Source organism: Schistocerca piceifrons, chromosome 1, assembly GCF_021461385.2.
Source record: "Schistocerca piceifrons isolate TAMUIC-IGC-003096 chromosome 1, iqSchPice1.1, whole genome shotgun sequence".
NCBI lineage: Eukaryota > Metazoa > Arthropoda > Insecta > Orthoptera > Acrididae > Schistocerca > Schistocerca piceifrons.
Window position 1 is genome coordinate 1230135916 of NC_060138.1, and position 23527 is coordinate 1230159442.

General features: G+C 37.4%; 2 protein-coding genes across 2 annotated transcripts in view; both read left to right on the forward strand.

Annotated features, from left to right (window-relative positions):
* Positions 1-251, forward strand: part of LOC124779672 (juvenile hormone esterase-like) — an 88357-nt gene extending 88106 nt beyond the window's left edge. Inside the window, exon 11 of the mRNA XM_047253727.1 lies at positions 89-251. Within this exon, the coding sequence (XP_047109683.1) occupies positions 89-251 (163 nt within the window). The remainder of the gene's footprint in view (positions 1-88) is intronic.
* Positions 252-19466: 19215 nt separating this feature from the next.
* The window catches only part of LOC124781934 (zinc finger protein 239-like), a 53056-nt gene continuing 48995 nt past the window's right edge, over positions 19467-23527 (forward strand). Inside the window, exon 1 of the mRNA XM_047253901.1 lies at positions 19467-19585. The gene's annotated coding sequence lies outside the window, so the exon portion shown is untranslated. The remainder of the gene's footprint in view (positions 19586-23527) is intronic.

Consider the following 23527-nt stretch of genomic DNA (forward strand, 5'->3'; position numbering starts at 1 on the left):
TTGTAACTCATCATTTTTTCATCTATGTACAGCACTTGTATAAATGTTTATTAGCATTCAACTTCAATGAGGAAAAATTTCGTTACAGGAATCCTACACCAGATGAGGACCCTGTAATAGAAGGAGGTTGGCCACGCTTCAATGAATCTACTGCATATTACTTAAACATCGACGTCAACATAACACTTGAACAGAACAGGAATGCCGAGAGGATGAACTTCGTGCACTCGGTCATCCCACCATATTACTGATACATGATGGTCAAACGACATAATCTCATCATTGTGGATGGTCGCTGGCAGCAAACACATCATTTCATAAACGTTTTAGATATCTTTCTGTGATATGCAGTAGCACTATTGTGATGTCTAAGCAAGTGCTCTCAAGTTTTAAAATGTTTGATGTTTTATTAAACCCTTCTTATAGTGAATTCTTGCTGCCATTGCATCCTAAATCAAACCTTTCCCCATTCAGAAATTATCAATGTGTGGATAATTGTTCTTTTTTTCTATATAAACTAACTAACCATTCTTATTGTCAGTACTGTGGAATGGTTGACACTGCCATACATTCAACAGTCAGTTCCTCCAGAATTACAAGTCTCCAGATATGGAAGAAATTTAAATCAGCAAGTTTGTTATCAACCCCTGTTGACAAAATAAGTAGCGAGAAAATAATGTGTATGAACGTTAAAACATTTCCAGTATCCAAGACGAGAACTCTCACAAGGTTCATACATCATTTTCTAAACTACATCTTCAACGAGGGAGAAGAGTTTATTTATAACCTGGAACAACGCTTGCAGAACGAAAAACAAGAAATCATCAACAACAAGTGGATAAGTTTTGACAATTTATACAGCTTATTTGAATGTTATCCTTAAAACCAGTGCAAAAGTTTTGTGATACCTATTGCTGAATAAATTTATTTTTAAAAAAATGTGGTTAAAGTGATGTTGTAGTGCATAAGGAAGTAAGTTTGTAACTCAGCAGACGAATTTTTTTTCATCTTTGTATTGTAACAAATTCTCAATCATGTAACACAGGTATGTTCTGCAATATTCGATATTGTTCATACGTAGGAGCGTGATCTATCAGTAATAAGTTCATTACACTTCAGAAATAAGTTCCTTCCATTTCAGAAATAAGTTCCTTCCATTTTGTGAGTTCACTCCAATTAAAAAAACGAAGGACGAAATTACTGTGAGTGAAACTATCAGCAACGATATATTCCTGCTTGTCACAAGTATTTGACCTTTTTTCCATGTATGTCACTATTTCTGAGAGTGTGGTTAGGCAGAAATCTGAGAGTACAGTCTAAATTGTTGTGAGTAGAATGAGCAGCAATGATACACACATCCTTGTCTGTCACAAATATTTGGCTGTTTAATTTCGAATATATCTCGATTTCCGATTATGTGGTTAGACTGACGCCTAAGAGTACAGATTAAAAAATTACTGTGAGTAAAACGAGGAGCAGTAGTATTTTACAGTCTCGTTTGTCGACTAGTACTTCGCTGTGTATTCGGAACGTGTTACGATTTTTGGAGGTGTGATTAAGTAGTAACCTAAGAGCACAAATTAAAACAGCTGAAAATAAAACGAGCGCCAATCACATTTATTTTCTTGTTTGTCTCCAGAAAGAAATTTTTCACTCTGAAGCAGAGTGCGCACTGTTATGAAACTTCCCAGCAGATTAAAACTGTGTGGCGGACCGAGACTCGAATTCAGGACCTTTGCCTTTCCCAGGCAAGTGCTCTGCCAACTGAGCTACCCAAACCCCACTCACGACCAAACCTCACAGCTTTACTTCCGCCAGTACCTCCTCTCCTACCTTACAAACTCCACAGGAACTCTCGTGCTCAGCCAGTAAGTTTCATGTCACCGCACACTCTGCTGCAGAGTGAAAATTTCATTTGGAAACACCACACAGGTTGTGGCAAAGACACATCTCCGCAACATCCTTTCTTCCAGGAGTGCTAGTTCTGCAAGTTTCGCAGGAGAGCTTCTGTGAAGTTTGGAAATTACGAGACGAGGCACTGGCGGAAGTAAAGCTGTGAGGAAGTGTCTTGAGCCGTGTTTGGGTAGTTCGTTGGTAGAGCACTTGCCTGCGAAAGGCAAAGATACCAAGTTCGAGTCTCAGTCCACCACACAGTTTTAATCAGCGAGGAAGTTTCAGTCTTGCTTGTCACAGACGTTTAGCTTCGACGAGTGCTTAACGCCACATTCGTAAATTTTGGAATTTTGGAATTTCAGCCGAGTGCCAGGCATACTTCCAATTTTTCTTCGGAAGCACAGAGCAGAAATCTCTCTGGAATGAGCATTCAGGTGTGCTGAACAGATTTTGGGTTGTCAAGATACACAGCCTGCCTGGTCATGTGATGGTACAGATTTGTCCGTAAAATGTCCTGTAAATTCTGAATGTCATTTACGTTGTTATAGTTGGAGTCATGAATGATGGCGGTCGAGTTTAGACTTATTCCGTTCATCTCCGTGACGCGTTCTCCGACAGCCAATGAGCGTTCAATAATGTTTCCAGCGCTCTGCTGTAAATGACGTAACCAATGCTAGCATAAAACGCGATCATAGCGAATTATTTATGGAATTTTCATTCCATTTGTTGTGACTTGTTAACTGTTAATGGTGGTGGTAAGCGACAATTTCTGCACAAGCAAGCAAGAGACATAATTTTTGGTATAAATGCTTTCATCAAGCGCAGAGCAGGTGTATACGCTTACTGCAACCATTGCTTGGAACTGGCAACAATGCAATCCCTATCCATATCTCGTGAATGGACGTAGCTAGGACTTTATCAAAGGAGGTGTCTGATTTGTTACAGAGGATCTTAAAAGGCTCATATTTTTCATATGTTATTCATTTACTTTAAAACCCATTCATTTATTTTTAAGTCTATGTGCATAATCTGTTTCTGGGCACCCATGATACAAATAGCATTTGGTTTAGAACATTAAGCAAGAAAAGCTTGCCGAAAAAAGAACTACATGTTTCTCAATTCTCTTTCTGTCTGTCTGTCTCTCTCTCTCTCTCTCTCACTATTATTCCAAGAAAGTTTTGCCTTCTACTTAATCCTACCATATTTTCTCTGTGAAAATACCGGGACCCTGAAAAGCTGTGATAAACTAATCAGCAGTTTTTTACATACTGTAACATGTATGAGCCTCCGTATTAAAAACCGACTCTGTTTAAATTTCTTGTAGAAATTACGGAAAAGTATCAAGTCAACCTGCTATTACTGTAACGAACATGAAAGCTCTGTGGTCTTCAATATCTGAACTTTGATTTAATAACACCCGTTTAACAAAACATGTTGACACAGGAATGTTTCACATTTTTAAACACTAGTTTACATGAAAAGAACATATCGTAAGCAGAATGTCTAATAATGTGTGAAATACACTTCACAACAGTTCAAAAATTTTATTTATTTATTTACTTAGTTACTTTTTTGGCGAAAAAAGAAGAAGAAACCAACTTTCGTTTGTCTCATTTACAGTGCTGCAGCCTGCACAATATCGAAGTTCCCACTCTGTGCAATCAAATAGTGCATAGCATTGCAAATCTTCTATTAAACTTATTAAATAAGCTCTTTTTCTTCGAGGAAAGGTTATTTTTATTTTATGTTGGAACAAAAGGTGCATTTGAGTGTAGACGTAACAGCAGTGTTCACACAAATGACAACACACCACATAACTGCCAATACGCCTACTTAAACTTTGTAGTCTGTGTTCTGTGTCCACAGAAACTGCTAAAGTGTTATAATAATAAGTGGGATAAGAGTCGATCCCACACACCTCACTGCAAGAAACTGCAAAAATTATTTGCTTTTTAAATTACAAATAGTGTCAACAATATTCAGAAGATATTTGTGTCCCAGCTCAAATTCCAGCGACATGGGAAACAGAAGCCAAAAAAGGGACTGTCTCACTTTCTTTACAAGACGAATTCAAGCCAGCAGGTGTGCTTTAATTGTTCACTGACAACAGGAAAAGAGGCGACACTGAAATTAAATTATTCTGCATTGTCGTTCTTTCATAGCACAGTTACGTTGAGTAATCTGATTTGGTCAGTTCATTGCTCCATGTTTAAAGGAGAAATCTTTGTACTCATGTGCCGTGTTTAAAGTACGAAGCTTTGTGCTCTTGTACAGTGTAGTACAATTGGAACTGGATACTGTCTTTCTTTCTTTCTTTCCTTTTACAATTTTTTTCTTTGTGTTTTGACTGTTGGTTGACAATTTTGTAAGTGCCTTAACGTGAATAACAGTGGAAAAAGCAAATGTGCAAAAATAAGTGGGGCGGTAATTTGCAAATTATCTAAGGAAAGGCGAGAACGGAAAGCCAATGTTCTAAAAACGCTTGGCAGACTAGATCAATTTTTCGAAAAAAATGTTGCTAGTTCAGCTTTGGGTTCAAGTAGTATGGATGATATTTCTGGCACTGAAACTGTTGTAAAAATAGTAAATACAGATGAAACAAGAGTTAAAAATGAAGAAAAGCAAATTTTTCCTGATTTCGAGTTCCTCGAACAACTGTCGAGTCAGACATTACAAAAAGAAATAACCTCGTTAGTGATGATCCTGCAGAATGGTGTGTCAATGAATCAACAATCGACATTCTCTTACAATGCGGCATCAAAATTTTAACAGTGACTCTTCTAATTCAAGAAGATCAATAGGGGATAAAACCAGATATTTGAACAAAATTTATTTTACCATAAACCTTTAAATGGTGAATCAACTTTGTGTGAATTTCTAGTATACTCCTGTAGCACCCATGCTTTTTTATTTGTAACATGTAAATTGTTTGGAGATAAGGCCACTATTGCTTCCAATGGTATTGCAGATTGGAAAAATATTTCTAATGTTTTATCTCATAAAGAGAATTCACTTGAACACAAAAAATGCTGAGTTTTCACTCGTAACGAGAAAAAAGTCGCTTGGAACAGCAGATAACCATTTCAAGCCATATGATGAGACAGAAAAAATGTACTGGCGCAATTTGTTGAAAAGGGTGTTTGCAGTAGTGAAGAAGCTAACAAGTCATGGACTTCCCCTTCATGGAGACATTGAAAGATCCCATTCATTACAGAATGGTCAATTTATGATGTCTCTTGAACTTGTAGCCGAGTCTGATCCTTTTCTCGCAGAGCACATTGAACAATATGGAAATCCAGGACAGGGACATACAAGTTACCTTTCTTCAACAATCTATGATGAAATAATAGAGCTCCTTTCTGAACGAATAAAAAGAATTATCACAAGTGAAATAAAACAGGCCAAATATTTCTCTATTAGAGTTGATTCTACTGCAGACATTTCACATATTAATCAATTACCTTTTATATTAAGATATGTGAACGAGAATAGTGAACCTGTTGAACGTTTCCTTCTGTTTTTACCAAACCTGGGACACAAGTCCGAAAACTTTTCTGAGGCCATACTAAAAGTCCTGTCTACAAATTCCACTTATATTACTGACTGTAGAGGCCAGTCATATGACAAGGTAAGCAATATGTCAGGAACCTACACTGGTTTGCAGGCATGCATCAAAGAACAAAATCCGAAGGCACATTATGTGCCTTGTGCAGCACATTCTTTGAATTTAGTTGGCACTAGAGGTGGGCCAAACGGTTATTCTGGAGTAACCGTTATCACAGTTCCAGTTATTCTTTGATAACCGTTATCGTTAACCGTTATTAATAACTGCCAAGTTATTTTTCGCTAGCGAATACCGAATACTCCGACAGTTAAATAACGACATAGTTGGAATCCATCAGTTTAGTTATCAGTATAACTGCGAGTAGTGTGAAATAGCAGGAATGTCGTATGAATCGTGTCATAACCTTAGCTTATTAACTCCGGGTACATTTTAGTTGATGTTAGAACGATTATTAGTGTTTCATATTATATGTTTGTAGGTTATCGGTCGCTATTAGAAATATTATCTTCGCAGCTGCGACAGAAAGTACGCGGAACTTCGCCAAAGCACTGTGTAAGTAAAATGTTAACAACGTGCGTTTTTAAGTATGAAGTGATATGTAAACTGAGTACTGTAGGTTAAATTCGAAGCTTAATTTCTTGTGCTGCTCATATAATAGAATAAAGTGTACAGCCTTGTAATACAACAAAAAATATACGTAATGTGACAGATTCGTTTACACCTGTGCTGTAAAAGCTAGTCCTATTGGAGAAAGTGTGAGTACGCTAATCCAAGTTTTATGTCAGATTTGCAAACTGCTCGATTTCTCCAGCGACAGCATGTTTATAACATATGAAGACATACAGATCGAAAAGGTTGACAGTGTTACATTTCTGGGACTACAACTCGATAATAAATTCAGTTGGGAAGGGCATACCACATTTTTTCATTCTATTATTTCATAAGGGAGCATATTCTGTGGTAACTTATCAAACGTAGCAAAAGTTTTTCGCATGTAAAGGCGTGTAATAAAAATCGTTTGTGGTATCAATTGAAGAACATCATGTAGGAACCTGTTCAAGGAACTTTGTATTCTAACCACTGCTTCCTAGTATATTTATTCCTTAATGAAATTTGTTACAAGTATTTCCAACCAATAGCTTAATACATAATATCAGTACTAGAAATGGGAACAGCAATCTACATAAAGACCTAAAATTACTTACCTTGGTCCAAAAGGGGTCCAATATTCAGGAACATGCATTTTCAATAAACTGCCAGCAAGTCAGCAACCATTAAAAACTTGGTTTCAGATAAGGCATGGTTTACAGTGTGTTTGAAAGACTATTTGATACAGAAGTGTCTGATTCCACCCGTCATCAATATGCCAGAAATGGCTATTTTAAGTGTGTCTATGACGTCACTACATACACATTGCAACAAACACGAAGATACATATAAATAATACAATAACATTTCCCACCAAAAATACAATCAAACCAATGGGACAACTGCGGGAAGTTGGGGGTTTTAGGGTGAGGACAAGCTAGTAAAAAAAACACACCATGATCCCAAAACACAAAATGAAGAACAACAAAAAAAAAAAAATACAGCATTCTGCTACACCAACAAAAATCTGCAGGAATCGAACACTTCACTTGAACAATATAGGTCAACTATAGGTGACCATACCAAAACACCAATACCCACAACTAAAAGTACGAAAATTGGAATCAGACATTTCCCTTGACCTATATAGGTCAACCTCAGATGACGATACTAAAACATCAACACACACAGCTATGAAAATGGGAATCGGTCATTTCCGGTGACCTATATAGGTCCACCACAGCTACTGATACCAAAAAACCAACACCTACAACTGCGAAAAATAAAACCACAATCCCAAAAGTCCACAAATCAATCATCCCTACATAAATTAAATCACATTCAATACTTCATAAATACACAAAATATCACAGCTAGATCGACAGCCCCCCCGCCCACACACAAACACAAAAACCACCTCATAAACACCGTGCCGTAATGACATTCACACACCACAACACCTTTACATCGAAGCAGACGGGTGGAATCAGACGCTTCCATTACCCCCTCCTTCTACTCTGTAGATGAATATCGTAACAGAGACTGATAGACCAGCTTAGATAAAAATTCTGCTATATTTCAGTTTTGACAACACTTGGTTGCAACAGTCAAGATCGGGTATTCTGTGTACGATAAATTTATTAAAAGTACGTAACTGTGTTTCATTCTGTCAGTGTACCAATTCTGTAAATATTAGCAGTTACTGTGATATATCCACATATTTTGACAATCTCCTGACAAATGATGAGGATAATAATTATTATATTCCACTGTATTATGTTATACTTTCTGACATGTTATTTGTCATTCGCGATGGCCAGCGGCTATTTCCGTAGCAGTACGAAAATATTTGTTCGCTCCAGTTACTATCCTCTCTGGAAATATCACCTGGAGTCACCGAGTCAGGAACGTCTAGACACACAATTATTCCATTACCAGCTTCCAGGTTATCTGTGGTGGTAGCCCGATAACTACCAGAGGACTAGAACTACGAGCCAATAACGATAACTGCCAGAGGAGAATACCGGTCTCTGACAGTTATTTCCATAGTCGCTCGAATTCCTTAGTAACTTTCCTTGTACTACCCGTCCAAGCTAAATTAACACGTAAGGCGATGGCTTAAGGGAACGACCGTACTTGTTAATGCCTGTACTGCAGCTCCTATCAGCCACGGCTCGGACATTAACTTTATTTAATTGTTTATGCTAAAAGTAACGAAGGCCCACGAAATAGTACACAGTTCTTATCAACAGATGGCGCGCAGTCTCACAGTTATTCCCATGGTCTATAGAACGCCTTCCAAATGTGCAGTACGATCTTCGGTCAACAGATGTCGCGAGGCACTATTGACACTAGACAGTTATTGAAATAACTGCCAGAATCAGAGGAACAGTTATCGCAGTAACCGTTACTTCTCAGTAACCGGTTATTTCTATCAGTTACGTTATTTTTTGCCACCTCTAGTTGGCACTAGTGCTGAAGCTGTTTTCAGGAAGCATGTTCATTTTTCAGTGTAGTGCAAAACCTTTATAATTTTTTCTGTGCTTCTACATAGTGCTGGGATAAACTTCTTTCTCTCATGAAACCAGGAAGCAAACTGGTAAAAAGTTCATGAAAAATATGGTGGTCAGCAAGAGAGGAAGTGTGTGTAAGTCTGTGTGGAAATTGGAAGGGCATTATCAATGCCCTCACACATATTGCCAATAATGGGTTTCAAAAACCACTTGTGCGAAATGAGGCTTCAGCTTTACTGAATCAATTCAGCAGACTAGAAACAGTATTCATGATTACAGTCTGGAAGCGCATACCCCACAGATTTAATAGTGTAAATCTGAAATTTCAAAGTGTAAATATTGATACTAAAATAGTGAATGAATTATATGAAGCACTTGTAGGATTTATTGCATCTATTCGTCGCATGTTCGACCATTACGAAAATAAATCCATGAAGGTTGTGACTGACTTAGACTATGAATGCACCTACAAAAGATCACGAAAATTCTAACTTCATGATGACAAAGAAGCGGACTCTGAAGAAATTTTTCTGACTGGAAGGGAAAAATTTAGAGTCGAAACATAGCTCCCAGCACTCGACAGCTTGTGCGCCGAATTAGTGAGGAGGAAGGAAAGCTATGGAACACTACTGGATTCCTTCACAGTTTTCAGTAACCTTAAGAGCAGTTCACCTGACGATACTGCTGAATGTGCAGCAAAACTTCAAGAGTCATATGACAGATTTAAAGCCTTCCTTCCCTAGTGATCGTGTACGTTTCACGGAACTTTTGAAATCTTCTGAGATTAGCGATACACTAAACAATACCCAAATGACCCAGGTCACTCGGCGCTGTTCACTCAAATCATACTGATACTGTAGTAAATTGCAACTGATGTCTATTCTTGGCATCTGCAGAAATGTATAGTTATCGCTGAAATATACGTTATCGGAGAGTATGCTCAGATGAAAAAGTGTTAATAAATAATGTAGTTCAGCTCTGTTGATAAATGTGTAAAAGCTTTGCTAATGCCCTTAGAAATAGCTATGTGGAGAGCAGTAGCTGCCGTGCAAAACTTTTCAGCCCTTACATGGATTAAAGGTATTGTGTGCACTTATTATGTAGCATCTAATTACACAGACCACAATGCTTTACATGTTCACTATTAGATTATAGAACAAATTTGATTTTTCCACACTAGTCTGTAAAATTATGTAATAGCAAATCCAGTTCTGTGTTTGTTCGTCTGTATTTAGTTATTAGTTCATACAACAAAATCTCTGTTTCATTTTTATTTCTTACACTTTCCTATAGACTCACGTATTAATACTGAATGTGTTTTTTAATCTACTGCACATTGACGTTATTGTATCGTAAAACGACAGTTTAATTTTAATTTTGAACGCATCTCTGTAAAAGTATGTATTAAATTCTAATGTATGATACGTTCGCTCCAATTTTTAGATCAAAGACAAGTTTTTATTTTAATTTTCAACGGCTGTGTGTAAAAGAACATATTGAAAGTGAATGTACAACAAAAATCCGTTGTCTTCTACATGCTCTGCTGAATTTGTAGGCCATAAAAGAAAAGTTATTTTCCTTCTGTTCGTTTCTGTTGTCTTTCGACAGAAGAATGTGTTAGCACAACACAGGTTTAAGTTGGTTTTATCCGCTGCCATACACCAAGTACAGTTCAGGAACCATATTAGATTTTAATTGAGAGTGACTAGACTGAAAATAAATTCAAAAAAGCATAATTAAATATTTCTTTATTTGGCAGTATGATAACTTCACTTTACTGTCAAACGAATTAAAATGCTAGTATAATATATTGCCTCTTTGCTAACAAATCACAGCTGAGTCTTCTAATGAGAATTCCCTCAGCACATCAAAACATCCCAAGTTCCTTGGATCAGTCTCAAATTTTACTAAAGTATCTACTATTTCATTAAAATTCGTCAGTTTCCTTGGGTGATCAAGAACTTCTTTTTAAGAGATTGTTTCAACAATCAGCTTGAAACTATGGCAACCAAATTTATTTACAAAAGAAAAGGAATCCCGCCAACAGGCCCTAAAAACCTTGTGATAGTTGACTGACTGTCTTGTCATCCTCAGTCATACATCATTGTGTGTCGTATAGAGGAACATGGGGTCAGCTTCCACACTCCCTACTGTAGTCGGTATGACGACCTCGGAGGCGCTATGCCTCACTCAGATAGCTCCTCAATTGAATGCTGAGTGCACTGCAGTCCAATCCTCCCACCAAGGAAAAATCCCAGGCAGTACTGGGAATTGAACTTGGATCCTCCTCATGAGGATCTGTCACATTGACCAGTCAGCTAAGAGTCAGTCTGTTTATATGTAAAACAAAGCAGAATATACAAATACTACAAGTTACAATTTGAAATCTTGATACTGACTCACAGCACTGATTACAACTATATTTCTAATCTACGCCACCTCATAAATGAGTTAGCAGTTATCTGTGATAACATGGTTGTACAGTCTTCGATGCTAATAAACTACTCTACAATGTGTCACATATGTATGACGTTTATTTGCAAATACCTTAGAGTTGTGATGGTTGGGCTCACAGTTCCTAGAATATTGTGAATAAGACATTTCAGAGTAGAGCATCATTCTTGTCACTGTTCCACAACACAGAGTAGAAATTTCTCTGGAATGAGCATTCGGATGCACAGAATAGATTTTGTGTTGTCAACAGACATTGCCAGCCTGGTCAGGTGATTTCAGAACACTGTAGAGTTCCCTGTTTAACGCCATTTATATTTAGAATCTTATTACATCACTAGTACAGATAGAATCTCTCTATAGATGCTGTGGGATTGGCATAGATGTTTCGTAAATGTCTTAACAATTTGTATTTGGTACCTGGAATAACGCAGTTTGAAGGGAAATAAAGAAAACCAAGAAGTTGAAACTATTATGAGCTTCTTTGTGGCAAGTGTCACAGATCAGATGCAGTCACTTTCTGGTATCTGGGTCAGCCACAGCAATTTTTCGGTACTATACGTCATTTGATCATATTACCACGACTGATGTAATAAATTTTTGCTGTGATAGTACTGCAAAATTACATGATGGAAAGCCAGTGCCTTTGAAAGTGTCCAAAAGCCACCGAATTTGTCTCTTATTACGTATTGTACCGCCTACTAAAATCGATTTTTCCCGGTTTCCATGAATTTACTTTTCTCTTTCTTGCATGCTAGCGCACGCTTACTGGTAACACTTTCATGTATATATTTAGTTCATCTGCTTCCCACTACATTACAGACTCATTAAGAAGTGAATAAAAATTCCGATCGCTGGTTTAAGACACTACAAGCCATGTGCATCCCATACATTACAAATACATATGACAACATCACACTCTTCTCTCACTGCCAGCCCCCCCCCCCAAATCCCACCTTTCACACACAGTATATTGCATGAACTTATGATACTGTTGGTCATGTAACATTTGCTTTAGCTCTTCAGTGATGGACCATTTAACAGCATCAAGAGAAATGGGAGATACACATGAATGGCATCTTATGTAACAATTTTTATGTTGTTCATCAAATGCTAAAGATAATAAATTGAAAGTAAAATTCAACAAAGAAGCCGCTTTTGTAATTTGGTTACACTGTGTGTGGTGTGTGTGTGTGTGTGTGTGTGTGTGTGTATCTGATTTTTCTTCCCTTATTTTGATTTGCACTAAATCTTATTTCTTACTGTCTTCCTTCCAAGGCAGAATGTACAATCTATGTTTGGGGATGCCTGTGTTGTTACAAAAATAAACAAAGGAATAGTTATGTATCACACTCCTGCACAAAATGAGTTTATGATGAAAGCTGAAATTTCACTCAGTGCAACATATCATAATTTCCAACTTTTGTGTACATCACATATCATCATTTCACAGTCCTATTAATATATAGTTAACTTCTTGTTTCAACTTTCCATATCCTAAAAAGTTGTCTGTCTCTCTCTCTCTCTTGCACACAAACACACGCACACACACAGACACACACACACACACACACACACACACACACACACACACACACACACACACATCCGCACATACATTACGTTTTTCTTTTCTATTTTGCAAAATATCCTATTCGACCAAGAGTAGAATATTTCACTTAAATTTTGCTTCTGAATAAGATGCTAAACTGTTTCTTCATGTTAGTAGCACCAAATGGAAAATATATTTCAGTTTAAAACATATAAACTGGCCACAAACACACTGGTGTGATCTAGCAGAAATGTATAATGGGGATAGAACCCTAACTTCTGCATCTTTTCTGGGATTCACCACTGTCAAATGAAAAGGCTATTTTTCGAGCTGCATATATAAATAGCCTTTTTATGTGTGTCAGTAACAATAAATGACACACACATTACACATAATGACAGATTTAAAACATTATAAAAAATGTAAGAAGAACAGCACTGTGTGTCGAAGTATTCGTAACACAAACTTTTTTCTTTCCATACATTTCTCATTGTGTCTATAGCAACAATACTAATTCATATTGCTAATATGAATAAACAAATGGTGAAAACGTAACAAATATGTGTAATATCATAAGTTTCGAACTATGCAGAAAGAATAAACAAACGGCATTATCCTGAAATAACGTGACAATTCCAGATTACTGTCGAGAACATGTGCAGTTTTTTCTATTCTATGTTTCACAAGTCAGCAATCTTTATGTACAGATACATAGTACAAAATGACGATCGCTAGCCGCCTGCCAATGTAAATTTCCCTGAACGACACATGCTGTCGAAATCCTACACAGACCAACATTAGAATTAAGTACTGTCTGCCCTAGAAATAAATAACTATTCCCCAAATCAAAATAAATACAGCGATGTTACAAAAGTTTCTACAACTTAAAAACATTACAGTCTGAATATAATCACAGAACACTTTAAAAAGTTCCAGTAATTTTATTATATATAGCGCAGTGGGCTCAGAGAAGTTCAAATAACTCCCTGAAAAAATCTTTTACAAACGAATCAAATATACCCTTCTGCTCTGCACAAACCACTCCCCATTGTTCCCTTTGGGAACCAGTTTCCGTAACTGAGTACCGCCCAGATGACCAAATTGGGAAATATTTTGCCATTTGGGCTACTAATGAGAGAATTTTGAGCAAATCCTTTAAAGAAATCCAACCATAGCCATCTGGGCAATATTTTTGTTGATCAACGTGGTTTTTGGGTGACACAGGCAAATCCAAGTGTGTTGCAGTGTCAATACAACTGTCAGGTAACACCCTTCTGAAATAAAGTTTCATAACTGTAAAACATAAGAAATAACTGCTCCAGCTACACTTTAGCAAATATAGCTCCACCAACATCAAAAGAGCAAACTTATACAATAGTGATAGCAACTAAGGCAACGATATCATATGGACATCAAGACCACCTGATATAACCTGACTATGGCAATCATGCCGAAATAAGCCTATTGTAAAAAAAAAAAAAACCGAATACAGCAGCATATTGGTCTCACAGCATAACAAATAATGCCCTTAAATCGAAGTTATTTTTATGTATTGATTTTACTTTTATGCTATTTTTAATAATGTTCACATCTCCACTGTGTACGAAATACTGAAATATTGCAACCCCAAAGTTCTACCACCCTTGAAATCACGGCTCCAGTGCTGTCATTAAACCGCTATAGATAGGTGTTTAGGTTATTTAGTAGTGCATACATAGTTTTAACTTACCATTGCGAAAATCGGTTTTCCTCTTCTTTCTTGTTACAAACTTATCCATCACAACAGCAAACAGACAAAAGTAATAAATGGCATCTCTTACATTAAATTCTACTGCAAGTAAAAACGGAACTGATCAGTAAAACAACAACTGAACGCAAGTAGGGTCAACAATGTACAGTAGTTGGTCTTCACTTAAGTTGACCTTGTTGACTTGGTAGTGTTTTCTCATCATATGATTTAAAATCGAAATATCTTTCGGTTTCATTATATGGCAACCACGTCATGTGTAATTTCATTTAGGTAGTAGAACGGTCTGGACCCCCTCCCCAATCACCCTCCCACCCCCTTGGCTACGTCCTTGTTTTGAGCTGCACAAAATGCCATTGTTTGTGGATTGTGGACCGAATTGCGGACAGATGCCCTTCAAAGGTGCTGCAGATTTGGTATAGACGTTTTGTAGATGCCATAAAAATTTTCATTTTATATCTGGAATAAGCTAGGCTCTTAGTTTTGAACAGCAGAGTGAATGGCCATTTCCGTTTTTTGCGACATGCATCACAGTTAAGATGTCCATTATATTTGATTTCTGGGTGAGCCACAGTAATTTCCGAGTTTTATACGCCAGCTTACCATGTCACCTAGTCTGTTCAAATATATTTTCTGTGATGTCATTGCAAAACTAATTCATAGTAAGCCGATGCCTTTGAAAGAATCTCGAAAAACATCGAATTGGCACACATGGAGAGTGATACATGCTGCATCTTCTTTACTTTCCTCAATTTTGATGTGTATTTTTATCTTTTTTTCAGGCTAGCACATAGTTTTGCCAACTGTTAGCACTCTGATGTATATGTTTAGCCCATTCTATGTATAGTATATGCTGGAGAATTATAGAGCCTACTATGCATATTACAAATATATGTATGATATATTTCATTCTCCAGGAGCAGAACACACACACACACACACACACACACACACACACACACACACACACACACACACAAAAAGCAAGAGAGAAAGAGGGGAGGGAGGGGGAGAGAAAATAGTTGAATTTGTTATACAGCTGTCTGTTACATTAATTTAATTCAGCTCTTCAGTATCAGCTTTTAGATGTGTGAAGACCAACATGAAATTGGCTATCAGAAATTACTGCAGCAGATGGCCAAAGACTTTGTTTAAAATTCCTGCACATTTTGCACACATAAGAGATTTAAAACTTTTACTCAAAATGCAACCTAACAACACAATACGTGAAAGTACTCGTGCAACACACAGTTTTTTTTCATTTCACGTATTTCTCTTTGTACCTGTAGGAACAACAATGATTCACAATTGTTATTACGAATAAACAAATCGTAAAAACGCAACAAATATGTGTGTGGATTTCCAGTGCTAAACTCAGTGATGGTAGATGCAAAACTCAACTAGTCTGTGTAACACAGTTATTTATATTTCTCACAAAAGCGCATGAGCATAGCAACACAATGAAGCTAAAAACCAGAATAAAACAGAATATCTTCGATTCTGTAGTCGAAGCTGTTCACTTCATTGTCGATAGTCGCCCCCAAGAACCACCATCCCCCAGCCCCCTCTCCTCCCAGTACGGCAGTGCAAAGCACAGAGCACTAGAGCTGTGGAGAGCCTTTAGATTAACGAGGCTATCGTGAAGCAGCGTAATGTGGTGTTCGGTTGGTGTTGGCAGGCAAGTTTGCATGAGCAGCTGTGTTGTGGCTGGTCCCGAATGAAGGAACGGAGCCAAACAGGTTGCAGTGGGCGAGGGTCCCACTGGGTAAAATCGTTGTCACAGTGAGCTATTTCGTTATACGTAGACACCCGCGTCTCAGTGTGTGGCCGTGGTGCTGGGGTGCTTAAGTTCGCTATAGAGCAGGGAGCTCATCCTGTGGGTAGGAGCTCGGAGTTTTCTATGAACTCGATGGGTAAAACTAGACGCACACAATGCCCGCATGAGAGATTTTTCTACTCATTCGCTAAGTTTACATGGTTTACATATCTTCCGGAAGGTGAAACCGAATTTCGGAAACCGTTTCTCGCTGTCGTGTTTACATGTTAAGGCCGGAAGCAGATTAGCTAGCCCAGTTAAATATGGCGCCTGGAAAACAGCTGTTACAGTTTGTGATTTAGTCAGCACAATCGCTATTTCTCTTCTATTAGACGAGATGTAAAAAGCTTCAGTCTAATATCTATGCTTCATTGTACAAAAGCCTCTCCATCCATATTAGCCGAAAATTTGTAGAAACAAGACGAAACCTGAAAGCTCAAGCATGCCTCAAAACCGGTTGCCTTTACATGGTAGTGAAAATTAATTGCGGAATTGGAAAATCAGCAACCAGGAGCGGATTTCCAGAATCGATTTTGAAGTGTTTACATGAACGCCTCAAAACCGGTTGCCTTTACATGGTAGCGAAAATTAATTGCGGAATTGGAAAATCAGCAACCAGGAGCGGATTTCCAGAATCGATTTTGAAGTGTTTACATGAACACGGGAAATCGGTTAACGAAATCTGGTTTTGGGAGCGCCACGTGAATGGTGAGGAACCTATAATCAATAAAAAGGTGTACGGGTGAGCAATAAATCGCGTATGTTATAAATCAGTGACTCTACAGAATCTAGCTGCTATTTCAGTCACAACTAGGTGTCGCAAGTAGCCTTCAACGTTTAACGCCATGTGCCATCTGGTCGCCGAATTTCGTACATCTTCCTGTGAACCTGTTGTGTAGCTTTGATTTTAGTGGCAAGTAGCAACTAAACAGCGTAATTAACATTCAATGCCATTTGCCGTCTGACGACCTAAGCTCGTATTACTGTTATGCTTTGTGACACGCTATCGAGTTTAACTGCGATTTCTGTGACAAGTCGCGGCTAGGATTCACAAGTAGCAACAAAAAAGCTCAGATAACGTTACGTACGGTATGCCATTTATTGTCCTACGTCTGTACTTCGTTCTAAGAACCTTGTGTTTCACGATATGGATGTGTTATATGCTTGTGGTCGAAAAAATGAACCAAGAAGCTAACTGCTCTGGGAAAAATTTTATACTCAGTTGAGGATTGGTGCAGCCGAGGAATATGAAGGCCGAATAAAAGTTGTGCTAATAGCCATAAAAGATGCAGAGTAATTTCAAAAACAGGTAATGGATAAGACTCCGATGAATATTTTGATACTTATTACACGCATGTATTGTTCATAAACTACTAAAATAGCAATCCTGGTATCTACTATGTAACTTTTACCAAATTTTTAACTGTATTCACAATACTAAAATTATATGCGAGTGCACCCTTTCTCGGCGAATTTCATATATGAAGTCTTCACGGGTTGTCAGTCGAGTAGCATCGTTGTCTCGTAGCAACGTTTTGATGGAATGCGTCTCCATTATCTTCAGACATTGCTAGGAGACGACGATGCTACTCAGCTGACAACCTGTGAAGACTTCATATATAATACTAATTTTTTTACGGCAGTATAATATGCAGTTAAACTTTTGTTTGTATTTTGAAACATTGCATTAGTACTATTCCTAAGGTGTAACTGTAATATCACTGCTTTCCACTGTTTTCACTTGCACGTCGTCAACCTTAAAACATGTAAGATTCTAATGTAACCTAGACTTTGGGCTACGCTACAGGTCAGTCTGCCATTACAAGCAACATTCATGGTGGGAGGGGTGGTCGGATCGGTACCACACTCTAGCAGGTCTTTAGCAGAAGAAAATTTTGGGGTACAGGATGCCAGATCAAAATGGAATTTTCATAATTCACTCACAGTGTACTTCACATTAATTTATCATCACTTTCAAGTCACATAATCACTTGAATGACGCATAGTACCAATACTCATTTTGTACACTTATGGTATCAATGATAGCTCTTTTACACTTCGAATTCTTCAAGGATCGTTTTGAATCTTCACGATTATCTCTTCTACATCAGAATGGGTACATAGAGCAGTCAGTGATCGAAGTGGGAACTGTGTCTGGAAAATCACCAGAATTATTAAACATCTATACTGCTACTAACTGCTAGCAATATAATTCACGTTATACAACTACTAATACTTCTGGTGATGATAACACTGCAGTTATGGGAGGTTTCACACTTTAGATAAACGATGCCCCTGTCTTCATTCACAAACTTAGAAACTAACATTACTTCTGACAAAGACGGTGCTAAGACGCTGTGGCAATTTTTCCAACTCTGCTGTCACTCATATTTTGAATTATTGCTATATCGAGTGACTGACAGTGTGGTTCAGATACTCGTGAACGTAATACCGCGGTTAGAATCCGTGTTATAAACATGAACTCCTATGGTAGTGTGGTATTTGTGTTACGATTTTCAATATCACACTATCAATATTTTCACACTTGTTCCATTAGTATAAAATTAAAGCCAAAGGAATAACATAAGAAAAACATACTTAGTACTGACTGTTTTGTTGAGACGAGATTTTGTCTGTGGGCAAGCGAATCTTTCGTATATCATATAACAACTGAGGAAGAATCGTTGGAAATATTAATAATATCATTTGAGGTAGTTTTTTGTAAGTTGGGTTACTGAATTGATACATTAGGCGCTCACCTACACAAGACCATATTTCTCGGTTGCATTGACACTGTTCATTTCTTACTTGCGCCTAATGACAGTGTACCATCTAGGGTGATAAATCTCGTAAAGCGAATAAATAGCACAAGTCACAGAAATTGCGTAAGTCGCAAAAATCGCAGAAGTAGCAAAATCACAAGTCGCACTAATAGTGGAGGGATACACGTTGTGAATTCGTTACCTGATATTCTTGACTGCGACATATCGCAGTTAAGAATCGCAATTACCGAAAAATAGCATTCACAGAAAATCGCAGTTTAGCCCATCCCTAATTAGATGGCTGGTCTATTGTTTTATCGGTAGCAATACCAGCATACCAGTAAACTGTACCGTCGAAGTGTTATAATGTTGTATAGTACGTTTTTGGGCATTATTACAGTCTAGTGAACCACGAAAATAATCATCAAAATGCTTCAGTGGGTGTAGCTGTATTGTTATGCCACTTAACCTGCATTATCCAGTTGCTTACTATTCTTTGAATTGTCTCAGAAGTTGTAGCACTTGCGGAGCGCGTACCAAAGTCTCCAGACATTTCAGTCGCGACTGACAACAGAACGGAGTGCTTTGTACTGATGTTGTTTTGAGTTACGAGTAAACATTGTTATGAGAAGCCGAGAAGGTGAATGTTGAAAGAAAGTATCTAAACCTGATACTCGGAACATCAAGCATTGGAAATGGTTAGTTGTGCAGTAATGACAGCTAACTATGCGTGTCTTGTATATAGTTTAGTTGTTAAACGTAAAACTACAATAGTAAGAAGTACAGTGCGAAATAATAAACTACTAGTATTATGGCACATTCATAATACTGTGCCTACAAACATATTCGTCAAATTATTACACTCGCCTAAAGAGCGACTGTTAGGCTAGACCTAGTTTACACATAGTTTGCTATGTTTGAGCTTGTGGAATCTTAGTAAGGCATGTAGTATTGTTTGCGTAGAAGTTTATTCTGTGGTCGTCGCCCTTTTTTTCCCTACACTGTGCAATCATTTGCTGTCAGTCGATTGCCTTGCTGCAGGAACAGTAAATGGAAGTTAATGAAAAATTACGTCTTTCACGGTAATGTTTATTTGCACATCGCAGTGTGATCAATTACGCAGATGTTATAAGTTTACTGCGACGTTGATAACCTCACCGTTGAGCGCAGTTTTTGTATCTCTGCTTATCAGTGTCTTCGCTGTGGGATATTATCAAAGTGTCTCGCAACCGTGGGTCTTTTTAACTGGCGAAATGAAAAATGATTGTGATTTTGCATGGTATACTAGTTGTTTCATGCTGCATCGTTGTTGGCTTTGCTTACTTATGACCAAATTACCATCTTTCAATATAACAAACACTATGTGCTATGCAACTGATCAGTTTCTCGCTACAAATTTCATACCACAAAATAGTAAAAAATGGGTCGACCGAAGTGCCCGATCCCACCCGAATCATCTCATTTTTTGGATCTAAGGAACGAAAACCGAATCTAATCTCTAATCATACAGATGGTATTGATGGTATATTAGAGAATAATTATTACACTCAGCATGACAAATTAGTACTGAATTGCTCAGTACTGTTGTCAGCTTTGCCATTCACCATAATCAAATTAGCAGATATAATCAACTCACATAAATTAGAAGTGGCAAACATAAGATATTTACAAGTATGGTACCACAGATTTCTATACATGGAAATACTTGAAATAGCCAAAAAACTATCTTGACTATCCATCATAGTGGATACATACATGAACTGCAATTATAAACAAAACAGTCTCCTACTGTGATGTGGTTTTATAACTGTTATTATACGAGCAACTTTGAGGATTCCATTCCCATCTGCAGATGCACTTGTGCATGTAACAAAAGTTACATGAATGCACACACAAGTTAACATTTTTCATAAAGTAGGGTGAAGGCTCTAGTTTTGGCCACTACCCCACTTATGGCCACCTTGATGTCGAAAGTTAATTTTGAAGCTTCTCTGGAATACCAGCCAGTTCTACTATAGATTATTATAAACTTTGTGAAAGGCTCTTTTCATTTGTCTACATAATCATTCTTTTGTCTGTTTTTGTTTGGAGACACCATTTTGTGAAATGATCAGTGTTGCAGAAGCTGGGTTTTGCAGAAGTTTTCTTTAAGCAACACATGATCTGTTTTTTTGTATTTTACTTGTTTAAATAAAACATCAGAAGAAACTTAATCTGTTCAGAGGTAAGATAAGACATTATATTTTCATTTCTTTTAAGTTTTATATCGCTCAGCCTAAAAACATGTTATCAAAAGTATGTGGCCATTAACAGATCCATATTTAGCCCTGGTTCCGTGTTATGGCCATGCATGTGGCCATAAGTGGAGACATATATGTATCCTGTTTTGGCCACTTCTAAAAACTGATACAAAAACATCAATATTAGTGTTCTGTCCTACATTACACTAGGCTAATTTTATTTAAATAGGTTTATTAAAATATTTTTGGTATTTTTATATCAATATATACCTCATTGTTAGTATAGTCTTGGCATATCATACTAATTTACGTATGCTTGTAGGATACAAAATATGCAATAGGCACTATTCAAATATGCAACAGTCTTTAACTAAATCTTTGTGCATTATTTATAAGAAAAATGAGTCAACCAAAGAATAAGAAGTTTCAGTATTCTCCCAGCAAAGTTAAAGACGCTCTAAAGGCTATTGATGAGGGAATGAAGGTTGCTACTGCAAGCAAGTTGTACAAAGTTCCAAGGACAACATTAAGAAACAAAATTTCTGGTGTATCTCCAAAAGAATCTACAGGGCACTGTGGTCCACATTCTGTCTTAGGAGAACAAATTGAAAAAAAATTGGTGGACTGGGTTTTGGACTGTTCTAGCATGGGATTTCCAGTTACTAAAGAAAATCTCTGTGAATCTGTGCAAAAAACTTATTGAGAATGCAGATATGGAAAGTTGTAAGGCTACATTTACTAACAATCGACCTGGAAAAAAGTGGTATTATGGATTTCTTAAGAGACACAAGGTTCTGTCACAAAAACATGCAGAATATGTCAATAGGGCTAGAGCTTCTGTTACAGAAGAGAAAATAAGAAACTGGTTTCACGAAGTATCCATCACTTTAAATGATATGGATGTGTTAAATGACCCAAATATAATTTTTAATGTGGATGAAACTTCTTTTTTTCGGCTCCTAAAGGGGGATTAATCATAGGTCCTCGTGGCCATCATGTTTATGATGAGTCATGTAACTCTGACAAAGATAACGTTACTACATTGTTTGCAGTGAATGCTGCTGGAAAATTTGCTCCTCCCTTAACACTGTTCAAATATGCAAAAATTCCAGCATCATTGGTGAATGCAGCTCCTCCAAACTGGGGCATTGGAAAAACAGAAAATGGGTGGATGACAGGTGAAAGTTTTTTTGAGTATATAACAAATGTACTTGATCTGTTCTTGAAAGAAGCTGAAATTCCCCGGCCTGTAGTAATATTTTTAGATGGGCACTGCTCTCATTTGGCGCTTCATTTGAGCAGATATTGTAGGGAAAATCAGATCATTCTAGTTGCTCTCCATCCCAATTCTACACACATCTTGCAACCATTAGATGTAGCTGTTTTTGGACCTATGAAAAAAATGTGGAAGAAGATTGTTCAGAAATGGCATTTTGAAAATAATGGCACTGAAATTTCAAAATCTGATGTACCTTCTGTTCTGTCACAAATTATTACAGGACCTAAAATGGTGGCAAATATTCGTGCTGGTTTCAGGGCCACTGGTCTGTTTCCATTTAATGTGAACAATGTAGATTACAGCAAGATAGTTGTTCGTAGTATACCAGCCTCAACCACAGTTCAGACAAATGAGGAACTTCTGAGACATTTCTCATACATAGAAAAGCAAATTGATCCTGTCCTTCTAGATGAGTTCAGAGCAACCAAGAGAAGCAATCATGAGTGGGAAGGAAATCAAGAAGCATTATTACTTTTCAAGTTCTGAAGAAAAATAGCTGATGAGGTTGAAATGCATGGTGCTAGTGGTAATACTGATGACATTCTGACAGATAGCATAGCGCCTCCCTCTGAAGATAATCAAACAGAGAATGTTTCACAAAACACAGACAGACTTAATCAAAATGTTGATAATATTGACATATTTTCAACATGCAATTAAGATATTCCTTCAACACCCACCAACAGTCCTGCAGATATATCAACAACCCCCAACAGTATTTCACATAATTCAGGTACTCCAATATCCAACCATAGTCCATCTTCAGTGCGTATCCAAGTGACACCACCAAAATCATTAGCAACAGTTTTTGAAAGTGTCATCACTTGGCCAGAACCCAAACAACGAGGCACAAAGAGAAAGCAAGAACATACACCCACTGTTGTGACTAGTGACAAGTGGGTGGAATATCATGAACTGAAGGAAAAAGAGAAGCAGGAGAAAGGAAAAAGAGAAGCAGGAAAAAAGGAAGAGAAAAGCTATGAAGGAGTTAAAGTCCAAAGAGCAGCACTTGGCATTATTTCATGTAAAAAAGGGGAAAACAAGAAACAGACAAGAGTTAAGTGATAGGCCAACAAGTTCTTCTGAGGAACGAGAATGGACAGACAATGGAAGCGGTTTTG